The sequence below is a fragment of the Diorhabda sublineata genome, chromosome 1 (genome assembly GCF_026230105.1).
Source record: "Diorhabda sublineata isolate icDioSubl1.1 chromosome 1, icDioSubl1.1, whole genome shotgun sequence".
NCBI lineage: Eukaryota > Metazoa > Arthropoda > Insecta > Coleoptera > Chrysomelidae > Diorhabda > Diorhabda sublineata.
In genome coordinates this window covers 21,608,123-21,623,985 of record NC_079474.1, presented here as the reverse complement: position 1 = coordinate 21,623,985, position 15,863 = coordinate 21,608,123, and the positions used below count along the sequence as shown (strand labels likewise).

At 30.2% G+C, this 15,863-nt stretch overlaps 1 protein-coding gene across 1 annotated transcript in view; it reads right to left on the bottom strand.

The window, feature by feature from the left end:
* Positions 1–406: 406 nt before the first annotated feature.
* Positions 407–15,863, bottom strand: part of LOC130445604 (rho-related GTP-binding protein RhoU-like) — a 104,388-nt gene continuing 88,931 nt past the window's right edge. The window contains exon 3 of the mRNA XM_056781335.1: positions 407–1,946. Within this exon, the coding sequence (XP_056637313.1) occupies positions 1,551–1,946 (396 nt within the window). The 3' untranslated portion in view covers positions 407–1,550. The remainder of the gene's footprint in view (positions 1,947–15,863) is intronic.

Sequence of the window (15,863 nt, the reverse complement as noted above, 5' to 3'; positions counted from 1 at the left end):
GAACTGAAATTTTATCAAAACTATGAACAATAAAATTATAAGTAAATTAAATAATGTGACAAATTAAATGAAGTAATAAAATTGACACATAACAGATATCAATAAACAACAAATATTATTGAGAAGTTTCTATAGAGTACGATCTAAATTATATCAATTATGAATTAAAAGTTTCATATGTGCAGTAAGAAATCTGTCGTAATTTCAGTTTATATTTGGAACCTTGACAAAATAGAAAACGTAGTTATAATTACATGACATATTGAAGCAACCAAAATTGCATGTATTGGTGAAAATCATGTTTCACTAGATAGGGCTGAATTTGGCTTCTATAGCGGTGAATATCAATATAATCTGTAAAGGGGTGTTTGATGTGTTTTTAATGATTTTAGTAGGATTTTCTTAATTTTAGAACAAAAAAATGGAAATAACCTTTTTTAACATCATGGAATATGTTGGAGACAGAAGCAGACCGTTAAAATAGGTTGAAACGGGACATATATTATTATGTGGTCTAGATGGAACAAATTCAAAAACCATTAAAAGTTTGTGTCTAAAGATGTCGGGTCTAGCTTCCCAGCCTCGTGAGATAACAATTAATATGAATGATGTGGTTGAAGATTGGAAGTGCATTTGTTCGTGGACTTGAATATCTAGACATTCTAGACGAAACTACGAAAAAGGTGCATAAGAGTTTTATTGGCCACTAAAATAGGATTTTAACAATAAGTACATTTGTAACAATACAATTTTTACCATATTTATATTGTTTTCGAAGTGCACCTTATGAATGTGTGTTTGTTTTTGTCTCAGCACTTTAAACAGATATATTATTTGACTATTTTGACTAAAATTCCAAATAACACTTACTTTTGTTTATAAAACAACACAATTAGTTCGTATTCTAGCCATGTTGTTCACCTCTATTGAAGTTTGAAAGAAAATTAACAGATGTCGGCCACATCGTAATTTTCGCGAATTGGTATGAAATTTAAATTGAGTTCTTCCACGTAACATATCGATAGAGAGGGATCAGTCAAAATTCATATTACAAGTAGAGAGAGACTTTTTTAAATGTATAAACTACAAGTATTTTATAAAAAAGAAGATATTAAATATAAAAAATGAGGTTTCAATTTTTTTAAATAGTAAGCATTATTACCTAGAATCTATATCTCTATTCTGAAAAATACGATGTTCGAAGATTTATCCGAGATTGTAGTGAATAATTCCGAAAAAAATAAGAATAAACTAAGTATATGGATATTTAAAAAATATCTCATCTCATTTTTTACTAAAATATTTTCAGTAGACGGTGTTTATATACGAAACAAGAAACCAATGCAAATTTTTTATCATATAGAAATATGAATTGGCGAATTTCATTAAGATACATAATTAAATGAAACTTTAATATTCATTCCTTTCAGCATTGGTTTCTGCCAATACCTTATTTAATAAAAAATACTGACGTTAACCGAGCACAAAATATTCTTTTCATGCTTTACAAATTCTGTACAGAGAACGAAAAAATTATTCCGTAATAACAACTAACGAATACAACAAAGCAGTTTCATCCAGGGTCGCGTTTTTCTTTTTTGTCTTTTTAAAGCTATCACAATGGCTGTATCAAAGGCTTCTTTTAAATGAGTGCATGCCAAAGCAGAGGTCTCTATGTAAGGAGCATTTAGTCTTTCGGCGAGGCCTCTAGCTTCTGACTGCATCACTGGTCGTTGGCCGAATTGTCTCAACCGGTTAATCACATCAACATTAGTCGCAAGATCCGCTTGGGTTCCTACAAGAACTACAGCCGCGCCTAATCGAGAAAGTTCGTCAGCCCATCTAGTACATGCAGATATGAAAGAATTAGGCTTTACAATTGAAAAACATAACATAAAGACGTCACTGCCCGGGTAGCAAAGGTGCCTAAGAGGATTGAGTCCATCCTGAAACAAATAAAAAATAATGATTATCAAATGATAACGATACAAACTGTGTGAAATATAAATTAATTGTTTTTCATAAAAATAAATGACTGATAGATAAACAATGAAATTTTTTAGGTTATCTCGTTACCACAAATAATATAATTTTTGTTGGATTATAGTACCAGATTATAGTGCCACTCGTGGCAATAAACTCTATCTTGTGAATAATTACCCATTATATGCAAGTAGAATATTATACTTATCCACGACTACTGAATATATTTGTTAAAATTTGTTTGATGGAAAATGTTGTTACATTATTAGGAACTATTATTTTAATCTTATAAATATCACATTCAATGTAGATATTATTATTCATTTATATACAGTTATTGAAAATTTTAATAATCGATCATATCTCATAATAATTAAGACAAATATCTATGTATTTAGCTTGACAAATATTTTGTATCTTACAACATGATGTCATTTATTTATATTTATTAATAATTCCAACAAGTACATTCCAAGTCGCTGATAGCTCAGTGTATATGAACCGTGCCTTCCGACTGCGGGTTAAGGGTTCGAATCTAGACTAGGACAATGCATATATATATATATATATATATATATATATATATATATATATATATATATATATATATATATATATATATATTGGTTTACATTATAAAATTTTGAAAGGCAATTTTTGTATTTTTCGAGCAAACACTATAATGGATACATTATACAACAGTCGTGGATAAAATCCATTTCTATTTTCAATCATGTTTTTATACCAGGTTTCATTTATCTCCTCATGTATTTTGTGATTGTAATCAATAGACAACCGGAGCATGACTGCACGGCCGTGTTGTGTTGTAGTTCACTTTTATTTCCAAACTATTTAAAATTGTCTAATTAGTTTACTGTTGTATAAGATGAAAATGTATTTTATGCCAGAAGGTATTCTATTACAAAATTTATCAAAGATAATACGAAAAAATCACAAATCACCAAACATATATACGAGTACGATCGTTAACATTAACGTTAACCAAATAATGTTTATTAGGAGACGATTATAAAAAACAAATCTAACCCCGTCATAATCAAGTTACATGCATTTTTTTGGATTATAGGAGAAATATGAGAGGAAATTCTAATGATTTTTGGTTGATATTAATAATGATGGTGACATATAAAAACACAAACAAAACAGTACGAACGTTTGAAAAAAGTTTGTTTTCTACAGAAACAAGGAATTAAACACAAATGCTAGTTAGTGGGTAAAGGAGATAAGATATTTTTCACTATAGGGATTAGTGAATTTCAGCGTTTTGTAAAAATAGATGTGACTTTTCAATTATTTGATGTTAAAAATATTTGGATTTTTGGTGCCTCACTTTTTATAGGCCATAAATAAGAAACATACAGATATAGAGAGTCACCCACTCAATATTGCTGTTGCCCAAGGAGCGCACAGTTTTTGGTACCCTAGCTTAGTGGTAACAATTTGTTTAAAGAATTTCGTGAAATTTATGAAAATTATGTGGACTCCTCAATAACTGTAAACCTTCCTTCCTCGATTTAAATAAAGGGTGAAATAAACATAATGTAGTTACAGACTTGAGTCTATATCAGACTGATATTGTGAAGAAAATTAGCAGCACTGCATACGAGAAAGAAAGAAAAGTGGCCAGTAGTGGGATACTTTGCATTTTATTGAGCACTTCCACAATGTATTATAAGTCATCTATAAAGGATCTGGCGTCCATCACAGTTCATCAGAGTTGTAATAATCGTTGGTAAAGTTTTTGTGTGGATGTGGAGTGATGTATATACCCTACTTTTCTTTTTACCTTTCCTTTTTTTCTTACTCTCTCACATACTAGAATTGTGATTCCCCGAGTGAAATTATCGATTTGAAAACATTTTTGACAGTTTGTTGCTATATAAATTTCTTGATAAGCTCACACTTATTATACAATACACTTTCATATTAGAATGAAAAAAATGAGAAAACAAATCACGAGAAAAGCCGCCTTACAAATGATCGTATATGAATACCGAATATGTTTTTGTTATCATTGTTATCCGACACAGGTTTGATTAATAAAATTATCAATATCTGCTACCCTTCCGCCACTGCTTGAATTGCAAAATATTGAAGAGCTTCTCATTATTCCTACTACAAAAACTAACCCTAACACTAAACAATAACTTGTCCTTTTATGCTCAAATACTAAAAGAAAGCAAATTTGAAAATTATTAATGAATAATATTTTTTTAGTAACTATCTAAGATTGAAATATGCAACGAATGTACCAGGAGTATTTCAGATTAGAATTGTTTCTGGTTACGTTGAATATTAGATTATTTCAATTAAGTGTTGCAAAATGCACATATAAAACATAATTGTAAAACGATTGTGTCTGTGGTCGATTGTGTGTAATCTCAGAAAACTATCTCATACCCAAGTGATCTTTCAAAATTAAACCCACTGAGCCATGGGAGATTCAAATGAGTCTTGCGGAGTTCCTACACTATTTATCAAGCTTAGCTTTAGTTGATGATTTTCTACCACAAAATATCATACTCAATGAGCACCGAAATTTCAACTTCATCGATTTTCTCTTCAAATCCCGTGATAGTCTGATAATAATGGCAATAAAACACATACTAAATGATGTAGCGAGTTCACAATTTGTCACAACACAAGCTTGTCGATAGGAGTAGTGTTTGTTCGCCATTCAGAATGAAATTTGAGCAGTCGTATATTTCTCCTTCAATTAGTTGCACACTATATCAAATTTTAAAAATTTTCATTTATCATGTTTTAGATTAATTGGATAAGAGTGTTAGAATAGAAGCTGAATTTATTCCTAATTCTTTTTTCGACTGTATTTATATCGTATTTAATTCTACCTTCACAGTATTCGAAGATATATGAACTAAATGGGTGTATATGTAACAAAACTACTTAATATTTTATGCGACGCAGGTGCAAGATGAAGTAATGTACTCATTACAACACATTAAATTACAACCTTATCTGTTATTCGTTACTAAAATATTTTTTTACTTTCACAATGTAATTGCCATTTCATATGAGCACTTAGTATTATTATTAATATTTTATTTACTACTTTCTCCACTAACTGTTATACTATATTTTTTAAAAGCATTTGTATCTTTTGTGTAAAATATACGTCCATGAGCAATTTCCCCCATCGAGGGGCCATTGTTTATTGTCCCAATATTCTTGAAAAATATATATTAAATGCAGTTAATAATGAACAATTTCAGCTTGGAATAATAAGTTTGACAAAATATTGTTAATTAACATTTTACTTAATAAAAAAATCAAACGGTTATATATTCTATGAAGTGCTTAGATTGCCACATGTTTTTAGATTTTCAATTCGCTTTAAGTACCTTATTTTTTTTCAATTGATGTACTTGCTTTAGAGGCGGTACGCGTAACCTTAAAATCACTTTTTTAAGTTAATTGAAATTATAAATAATGCAGATACAGTTACGGGAATTTCCTCCTTTTTGATGATCTTTTTATTTTGAGATTCAAAAATATTTATACCCTACGAGTTACACATAAAACCAAACACTATTTTTTGAAGGTGTTTAATCTTATTTATTATTTACGTTTGAAAATTTTTATGGGCTATTAATTCTAGATATCATTTTCTTTAACAGTTTGTTTTGAAAATATTATGTCGCCTCTCATATAAGTGAATGGTATTCATAGTTTAAACTTAACTATACAAGCAACAATGATGCAACGATCACCTCTCAAAGAGGTGATTACATGAAAAAAACTTTTAAAAAAAGATGTAGAGCGTAACGAAAAAGCTCAAAGGGAGATTGACAGGTTTAGTAGACATCGTGAAAATACCATACCATCACACAAAATAACTTCTTTTTCTTTAGTTTTCGCATAATGAAACAAAAAAGAATTGATTATTCACAACGATACCTATTTGTGCAAAATATACACACGATAGTCATATGAGTCGAAACAACCCGGCGCAAGACACCTGAAGCAAAGTAAAATGCTATGATATGATGGCAAGTTTATGTTTCCTTTACTTGGGGATTCACATGTACATCAATAAACTGATTGCAGAAGAGAAAAATAATAAAATCACATCATATACGGAACATTCTCTTTCATCCTGATTATCCAGTGTTACAAATCAATGAAAACAATGATCATATTCAATTAATTGAATTTCAAATTACTTCTGCACCCACAACATTCTCTAGATCTTCCCCCCAACGACTACTAGCTGTTTTCAGTCATCAAGTTTCCTTGATGAATGTAAGTGAATTTAGTATGAAAAATCAAATTTTTTGTACTTCAACTGGGATTCGTTGATTGATATCTAAGTGCATGTTGTTTTGAAGAATATACTAGTTTCAGATTCGAGCAGTAATTCAAGACCAAATACTTCGATCGAAATCAACACAGATAAAAATACTCGTAAAAAGAGATGAACTTAACCACGCACTTCATAAAGGTCGTTAGGCTGTGGAATATTAATCGCGCCGGCGATGTTCCTATTGCGCAGATTCCGCGGAACTGTAATTAATATCTGGAAACTTTATTGAAGACTAAGAAATTTGAAATTAATACAACTGCAGAGAATTGATGTTTACATAAATACAGTAAACTTGCTCTTTCTGAAAATGGGGTTTTGGTTATAGAAACGCGTGTCAGTTATTTTAATTGTGTATGCTAGTGTAAATGCTCAGCATATCAGTGGTTCCAACGGTTTCAAATGAGTAGCGATTTCTACAAATAGGCGAATATGGAGCCATTTGATAGATGCTTGGAAGATTGTATGCATCCCTTACGATCTAAACAGTTTAAACGGGTGTAGAGTGGCATTAGTTTAATATTGAAATTAGATGTATATAAGTACTTTCATTTTTTAAATAGCATATTCAAAACTTATGATACAGAGTATGTTGACGTACTATTGTAACAATCATGTAGTAGTTTAAAGGTGTTACTTGTAATTTGATTTTTTTTGTTTTCTTGCAAATGCTATGAAAACTTTTATAAAGCTACTTTTTTGTGTAAGCTAGTTCACACTTTTTGCTAGTTATCAGGCATTAACTAAATTAAATTAATAAAATCAGACGGTTTTTTACTCGAACACCATAAGTCCAATAAAATCGAATTTGCTCCAAATTAAATGTAATATTTTTGTTTAAGCTTGAACACAAAATTTAGAGGTTCCGTACACATAAAACCTTTTTCCCCATGAATCGGGGTTGCCAACTTTGGGGACAGAAATCCGGGAAAAGCAGCTTTTAATAATCTTATTTGAAATTACTTTAAACTTTAAAATTATGAGTGGTTCGGTTCGGCTCTTATCAAATCCTCGCTGCAGTGATTGCTGCTGCTGGACTTCATTCATGTGGATTGCATGTGCGAAAATACCCTCTCGACATAGGCGTTAGAAGGAAGGATACTCAGTACCCAGGTCACAACTATTTTTAGCGTGTCCAAATATGCTTCCTTGGCACTAGCGAAAATCTGAGTCCATTTCTCCTGAACTGTCAAAGTTGAACTCTTACTAATTTCAGGAAAAACTGCTTTTACAATAGGCCTCTGGGGTAGGCTACTGAGAAGAACTCCATTCTGATTTATTAGAAAATCACGAAAAAACCCTTGTTTCATTTTTACCAAAAAATCAACTTTATCGACAAATCACACACAGGCCGGACGCTCTCCTCCAAAATCGGCGCTGATGACATAGTATAGTTCTTCCAATATCAATTGCAGATTATAAAAACCCTTGCCGACAATTTAGTTTCATCTACTATAGGCATATATACCTCATTTTATAAATTTATTATTTTCATAATTAGTTTCAAAAATATGTATATCTAATGCGAGAAAGTATTCCTTAAAAGGCAATCGAATCATTATAAATTGGACGGCATTATACGCCGTCAGATGCATTTAACGATTCGATGTGTTCATTGGTAAACAGTGTATATGATGAGTCCACGTGGACTGATGGTTTGTTAGATGTTTATCGAATTTTATACGGTGAGTAAACATTATTTTTCATTTCTTAATTTGGTATAAGTGCCGGGCGTATTTATGAAATATTGATTTGACATCATCATTTTTCAATGTTTCTATTTAACAACCCTAATTTTGAAACTGTGATACTTGTTTAATGATATTCGTGGTATGCAAAGATCTTTATTATTTATTTATATAACAATTTTTCGCTTGTAGGGAAAGCATCATCAAAGATGTTTTGATTTCCCAATCCTCAATGTTTTGACTATTATTTCTTGTTTTTGTTATAAATACACAAAATTATGTCCATGGAACCTTAAACGTAGTGAAAACAACACGAATATTTTTCATGGTTAACTTGAGGCAAGAGTTTTAAAGAAAATGCAGATATTTTATCCAGGAAACTATAAACTATTGCGGGGAATTATTGAAAAAGCTCTGAAGTGGAAAATTAATAATATTTTTGTTGTAGCTATTCAAATCTAAGAAAATCGTTCTCCTTATTTTAATTAGATCCTTCAATTGCATACTGTCTTTCAAATATTTTTCCAATTACAATTTAAATTAACAACTAGAACAATTAGTTGTATTTTGAATGCATCTCCAGAATTACTGAGTTCAAAGGATCTGTTTATGTAGATAATTGGAAATCAGAATTTACATAACACGCAGTTCAGAAGTATGAACAATTATAATGGAGAACTAACTACTTCAAAAATGTTTTGAAGTGAGAATATCGAGAAAAATGTGCTTATAGTAGAAAAACAAATAGGCCAGCGATTTTTAATACATAAAGAACAAGAAAAAATGCATAATAATCTAAGAATAGTTAATGAAATGAAATCCGAATGCCTTATTACATGATTAAAGGATAACATAATTAAAGATCTTGATGCCTATGTAATTCAGATTCAGGAAAGATCGAGAGAAAAAAGGAGAGAAAAAGATAAATGGCGTACTCCAAGTTAAGAGACTACCTATATGTCAATTTTATCAAATAACAACCTATTTTTGGAAAATTTTATGAGAGTAAAATAGTTTTTTCAAATCTTATTGTTATAAATTAACATTGAATCTACATAATTTATTCAGATTTATAATATTCTAATGGTCATTTCGGTGATATAATTGAGCTGTGATAGTCTCATATTTTTAGAGAAATTGACAAATAAATGGCAAAATCAAAATATTGTGATAGATATAATTGTTACAAGGTTTTCTTTTTATAAAGTAACAAAAATGATTTATTGGAAGAAATTGGGAAAATAGGAAGAGTCTTTAAAAATAATTTTGTATATGGTTGACTCATTTGATTGATAAATTGAGTTATATTTGTTATCAGATAACATATTATTCACTACACAAAAAAAATCGATATTATGTATGGTTTTTAATAACCAAAATGTTGTTTTTCATTATTTTTTATTATTATGAGGATTATCAAGGGTAACTAGCAGATATAATAAGTTATATCCTAAATATATTATGAACTGTCTTACGTAATAAATGTTTTGGACTAGAAACGTGTCCGAGTGAAGATCTTATTTCTTGAAGGCAACATAAAGACTGGAATTAATAGAATCCTGTAACCGAGAGCTACAACGAAAAAAAAAAAACTTTGGCAAAGAGAGACTAGAATAAAATAATCATATATTCGGTATGAGATGAAACTAGTGATTTTATTTTCTTGATACAAAAAAATTCCGATATCATAACCATTGAAATTAATAATTTTCAACTATTATGGGGATTAACACATCTAACCAACTGACTTCTATTTATATTAAAAACCAAGCAATATTTTGTATTAATTTATCTATACCATAATACAATACAACATAAACAAATACATAATACATGTTCATTTGGTCATAAATAATCATATTTTATCAATGATATCATTTCGACATTGTTAGGCAGATGATTCTCGTGTTCTCCAGTTTGGTTTTTCGATCCATTACCGACTCTAGATGTCAAAAAGCAAATTGTATGTTGAATTCTTCTCCATAAGTTCATCGTTTACTTTTTTAACTTCATGGTTACATTAGAAACTCAATTTTAGTTATCTTCATGCTTAAGTCAATGGTACGAGTTGTTGAAGCATTTGTCATAAAAAAGTCCTTCTGCAAAGACATCTGTCTTCAATGAGCTCAAATTTAAGCTTTTAGAGAAGAGCCTAGCTTGCGTCAGAAATATCCATCCCCAGTGTATGTGAATAAGTCGGCAAAGGAATTATTCGAATTTTTTTTAAAATAATTATGCAGCTTTCCGGAATTGGCCCGCTCTAAAAGTCACAGAGGTTTCAGATGTTGAAATCCTCATTGTGAGCAAATACGAGGGTTGCTAAATAAGTTTTGACAGACAAATAAAAAAGGTTATTTATAATCGGAAATGGCTTTATTGGTTTTCAAAATATTCTCCATTAAGATCGATTTTTGCACGTGTTTGAACCAATTATGGAAGCCTTTTTTCTATTCCTATTTAGATGGTTCCAAAACATGTGATTTGAACGCACCAATCGCATCTTCAAGTGTAAACGTTGACATCGTAATTTATTTTGGACTAGCGTTAATAAGAAGGAATAATTGGGTATGTATATATGGCGGATGACCCATTAATTCGATGTGTTAACTATTCAACAACGTTTTTGATTGAACTGATGTATGAGTGCTCGTATTCTCGTGGTGGTGAATGATTCGTCTTTTGCGAATTCCAATGAAGAAGATAACATTACATATCCAAACAATGAAATTATCATTCCAGTTCATTCACACGATGATGAAAATAGTATAACTATTGACTTAAGTCAGAACAAAAAGTTGAAAGCATTTTTTGAAAATAGTGGATTGCATATTAGTCCATAATGTCAAAAACATATTCCACAAAGCGAAGTATGCAAATGTTTGTGCTTAAATTTATAGTTTTAATGAAGTTGATGTTTGAAATAGTTCATAAAAAGTCGCGCTGTCCATAGCAACTACATAAGAGGCTTGTATCAAGAGTTTCCTACCTAACAGAGAAACAAAATTTTTTTTGCCATAATCATTTTTATTTTTCAGCTTTCTTAATCTTTTCAAATCATAGTTTTTTTTTCTCATCAAAAATTGATGTTTACGTCCAATTAAAATCTCCCCTACAATGAAAACTTTTAAGTTAGAGAACAGGATGAAGTAGCTGAGGGTCAGATTTGGTGGATGTAGTGGATAATCAACCTTACTTTCTTTGTCATAAAATGTAGTCGCTTTTTGCAATTTCTCACTTTAACTTTTTGAAGATAGTCGATGCGCACAAACCCATGACTATCCACTGTCTTGACTGTTTTTTAATTTTCGGAGTGTAATGGTGGATGCAGGTTTCATTCACTTAATTACATACATTTAAACTAAATTAATAAGGCCTGGGAAAAGTTTAATCGAATGCACTTGTGACTAACTCTCTTTTGTTTTCGTACTGAAATTTTTCCATTGTCAGAAAAATCTTTACTAATACGATTATCAAACGAAAGTGACATTCTCTCAATGAATGCACAAATATATTTCCAAATTTATATTGAAAGTTCTGACTTTTTGAGATTGACGTGCGAAATTTTTTAGACATTGTATAAACCAAAAGATTTCAATTTGAATGTTTTTATACCACAAAATGATTTCCTTCTAAGCATTTTATTCAAATAGTATCAATAGCGTTAATGAATGAAATATTTATGTTATTAAGTGATTGTACGAAAAATGTTGTATGTGGTACGATAAAGGAGAAACATTATTGTTTTCGGACTTTTGATACATAGAAAACTATTTTATTGTTACGAGAAAAGCTCATTTTCCCGTAAATTTCATCCTTTTGAGAGTGAAACTTTTACCACTATGCTCCTATAGACTATAATAATTTTTCAGACCAACATCAACTGTGAAATTATCGTAATTATTATTGGTGAAATTTCGCTAATTCTTACATTATTATTATGCAATTCTGGTCAACTGGTTGATTGATGTCATTTCCGGATCTTCTTTTCTTCGAAAACAGTAATTTTTGTATCGAACGAATTATTAATATTAAAAACAAATTCAAGTTTGGAGAGTTTAATATTTACCATACATGGCTTTCTTTTTAAATGAGTTTATGGGATTAAGAAATCATTTTATACCATTTATTATAAGCAAAAACTGGACAAGTTTGTTCGTTTATGAAATTGATGAGGATGCTGAAATGTTTGCCAAACGATATGCGGAAAAAAAGCCTTGAGACAAACATTTTTTCATCATGATAACGCGCCGTAACAAAAGTTTTGAGCGTTGAGCGACATGAGTCTAAATCTTGTATGTAGTGTGAATGATATGTGTGTCCAGCTTTTATTGTTTGGTAAGTATTTACACAGAATACGATCATCTTCAGATAGAGATATGAAAACATCAACCGAGAACTGAATCAATTTCACCGATATGTATTAAACACGTTAGTTTTGCGTTATGATAAATATCTAGACTTTGTGATTATATGGAAAAGCTCATTTGCTATCTATTTTGAATGAGTATTTTTTAGTAAACTTGAAACCATTTTTCTATCACACCTATTTGACCAAAAGCGTGAAGCTAAATAAGAGCGACACTAACTTTCTACTTTTTTTATTTCTCAAATCACAAATGGTTTTAAGAACCAAAAACTTAACGGACATCAGGTATATCTTACCATTTCTTTTTTTTTTAAGGTAATATGATTATATGATTAATATTCTCATGAGTATTCAGTTTAAGTTAATTACGATTTTAATTCATTTTAATGATTCTAATTCCCAACATTATTTTGATATCTACGTCTCAGAGTTGGAGATCCATTAAGTGACAACATTTCTAGGAATAAGTAACGTCCTCGACATTTAACAAACACACAACTATAGTGGAGGTATGACCGCAATCACAACAAGGGCTACAGATATCTATTTCTGTACTGGTTCGTACCATAATTAAACTGGATGAGCAATAGGCAGTTTTCTTGTGAATCATAGTTAGCTCGGCTTAGCGCGATCAACGTTTTTTTGTTAGATCTTGGTGTCGACAAAATTAGTTTAAACCAATCTGACAGGCAAAAAGAAGCACTGCCTGCATTTATGTGTAATTTGTATTGGGCGCTTTTGTTTTCGTTACTTATTACTATTAAAAATTATTTGATTTGATCTGCTGAAATATCTCCAACGTAAAATTGAAATAAATTTCATCTTAGTGTCCGGATATTATTAAAGAAATAATGGAAGCAACAACTTAATAGTCTCTTTCTATAAAATTAACAATAAGAAATAAGATCGAGATTATGTAAATATGGAGCATTTGATAATACTGACGAATTCGTATAGTCAAATACTAGAACAAAGTGGTACAGAAAAATAGAATGAAACAACCAATATTAGTTATTGCATCATTAGTTCCTTGAGTTCTTTATTATCAATATCTAGTAATTTTTAAAATATTTGATTTTTCTGGAAGAACGTATAGGATAATTTATGGACAAACATTAACACCTGATACATAAAGAAACTTCATAATTTGACGTAAAGTATGTTCACGCTGAAAAAGGATTTGTGTATAAACTGTTAGATGAGGAAGTCAAATGGTTTACGAGGACATCAACCTAATACCCAACTTCGAATAAAAATTAGTTATTGGCTACCATAGCAGTAAAAACTCATGCCATTATTCAAACTATCTTGTACAGACGCCAATCATTTTCCAAGTTACCCTTCTATGGCCATCATGTCAACATAAACAAAATCGCAATTTGTCTTCGAGTACCATATCGCGCTATTCTGCCTCCCAGTGCTTTCGTTTTTTATACTAGCTCAAACATTGATAATAATGGTCGCAGTCGAAGTAAACACTAATTACGGAAGGTAATATGCGGCAATATAGTAACACGTCTACATTCCATTGGTCAGCAATTAGACGCATAGTAGCAGAACGGTCTCGCAGACCCATGTACCTGAAGCGTCTAATTTTGATGCTCGGTGGTTCAACTCGATAGAGAATTGACTGAGAATTTTGGTAACAATAGAACATCCTAGAAAACGAAATATAGAATCTATGCTAAATGGTCATAGGAGTAATGACGAATTAGATACTGAAGAATCCAAAGAAGAAGAAAACATTAGGTTTTAAATATAAGAGAATGTATGGAATACACTATTTAGTTTTTAGAATCGGTAAACTAAAAATCAAGAAGAATACATTTCACTGTATAAAAGGACAACGAAGGAAAATATAGGATCGATGTACTTGAATAGCGGAACAGTTCACAATAGAATGTTTCTCAATCATAGATACATAGAGAAATTGTGTTGAAAAAGTTTTAGGCAGATATGAATTAGGTACAAACGAAGATTTTTGTAGGAAATACTGCCAAGGTTTTAGAAAAATGAAAGTTTCAGAACAATATAGAGAATTCCGGACGCACTCAAAATCTTTTAATCGACGACGAATGTACACCAGTTCGCAAATATTTTCAAAGACTGAATGGTATTCCTTACTGGATGTCTTGAAAGCCTGAATAAACTTTCGCCACATTATTGCAAATAGGGTTCAGAAAGACTAAACATTTCAGTTTGGTTTGGTTTGGTTTTAACAAAATGTAAATTTCATAAATGCGATATAAGCTAGTTCACAATCAAAATATATTGGTTTGATGAAACTGTGACTGATGGGACAGCTGCAATTTATGCGTAGTTTTTGGTGGATCACTTAAAAGTACATTTTTTAACACAAATAATGAGAATGCCCTAAATTATCTACTCATCTGAATGCACAGCACAGAACAAAAGCGACATATTTGTTTGTGCTCTTTTGTATTTGGTTATTATTGGTTATGAAAAAGTTATCTTTCTAAGAAAATGATTTAAAATAATCCCCATACGATCAAAGAAATTATATTTATACAGTATAGTTTTTCCAGCTTTATATAATTTACGCCTTTTATAACAAATACTAGTTATTATTTATACAATATTCTTTTTAAGGATAGTTAGATTTCTTTCTGTATCTACTTTTCGTTCCAACAATTATATAGCTTTGAATATTTACTTGTGTTTCTAATGTTAGAATCCTATGTAAATATGATGTTACCAATATTATCTTTGATTCCACACGCTTCTTGAAAAAAAGTTTGTTTTATTAAAGAAAAAATTCATGAGATTCTAATATTTTATAATAACTTTTTACCTTACAGATCATAACACTTTGGAAAGCTCTATTTGAGATTAAAATATTAATATAATTTATATAGAATATGTGACCAGAAAACGTGAAAAATTAATAGAAATCAGATACGGTAAGAACATTTTTAAAAGTGGATATTGTAGATTGTCAAACTTCAAAAGTTGTACAGTCTTACTTACAGTCGTACTAAACTTATATGAACGTATATACGAACACCTGTATCATCTCATCAAATTATTTGTACATTAACTTTCAAATTGCAGGAGAAACAATCTTTTCTTTTGTTCGTTGATTCGCCACAGGTGCTTATTATAATAGTTATTTTAATTTCATACAGGTTATATTTGGACGAAAATATTGTTCGCTTGCTATTTGACATTAGTGTCGCTTACAGGCAAAATTAAAGTTGAAAAAATAATCGAAAACATAATTAAATTGGTTGTAGTCCATTTTCTGTTCAGGTTTTAAATTATAATACAATTATCATTATATATGAAGATATAAAATAATATAAATTCTTACAAATATTCAGAAAATGTTAACAATTATATGTACATTGTACGTCCCTGACTATTATTAGAAAAAATACTAAATGTACTGTTTATCATGTGATGAGGAAACTGGTAATGTAAATTCTTCATCATTTAGATACCGCACCTGTCTTTTCAATTAAAT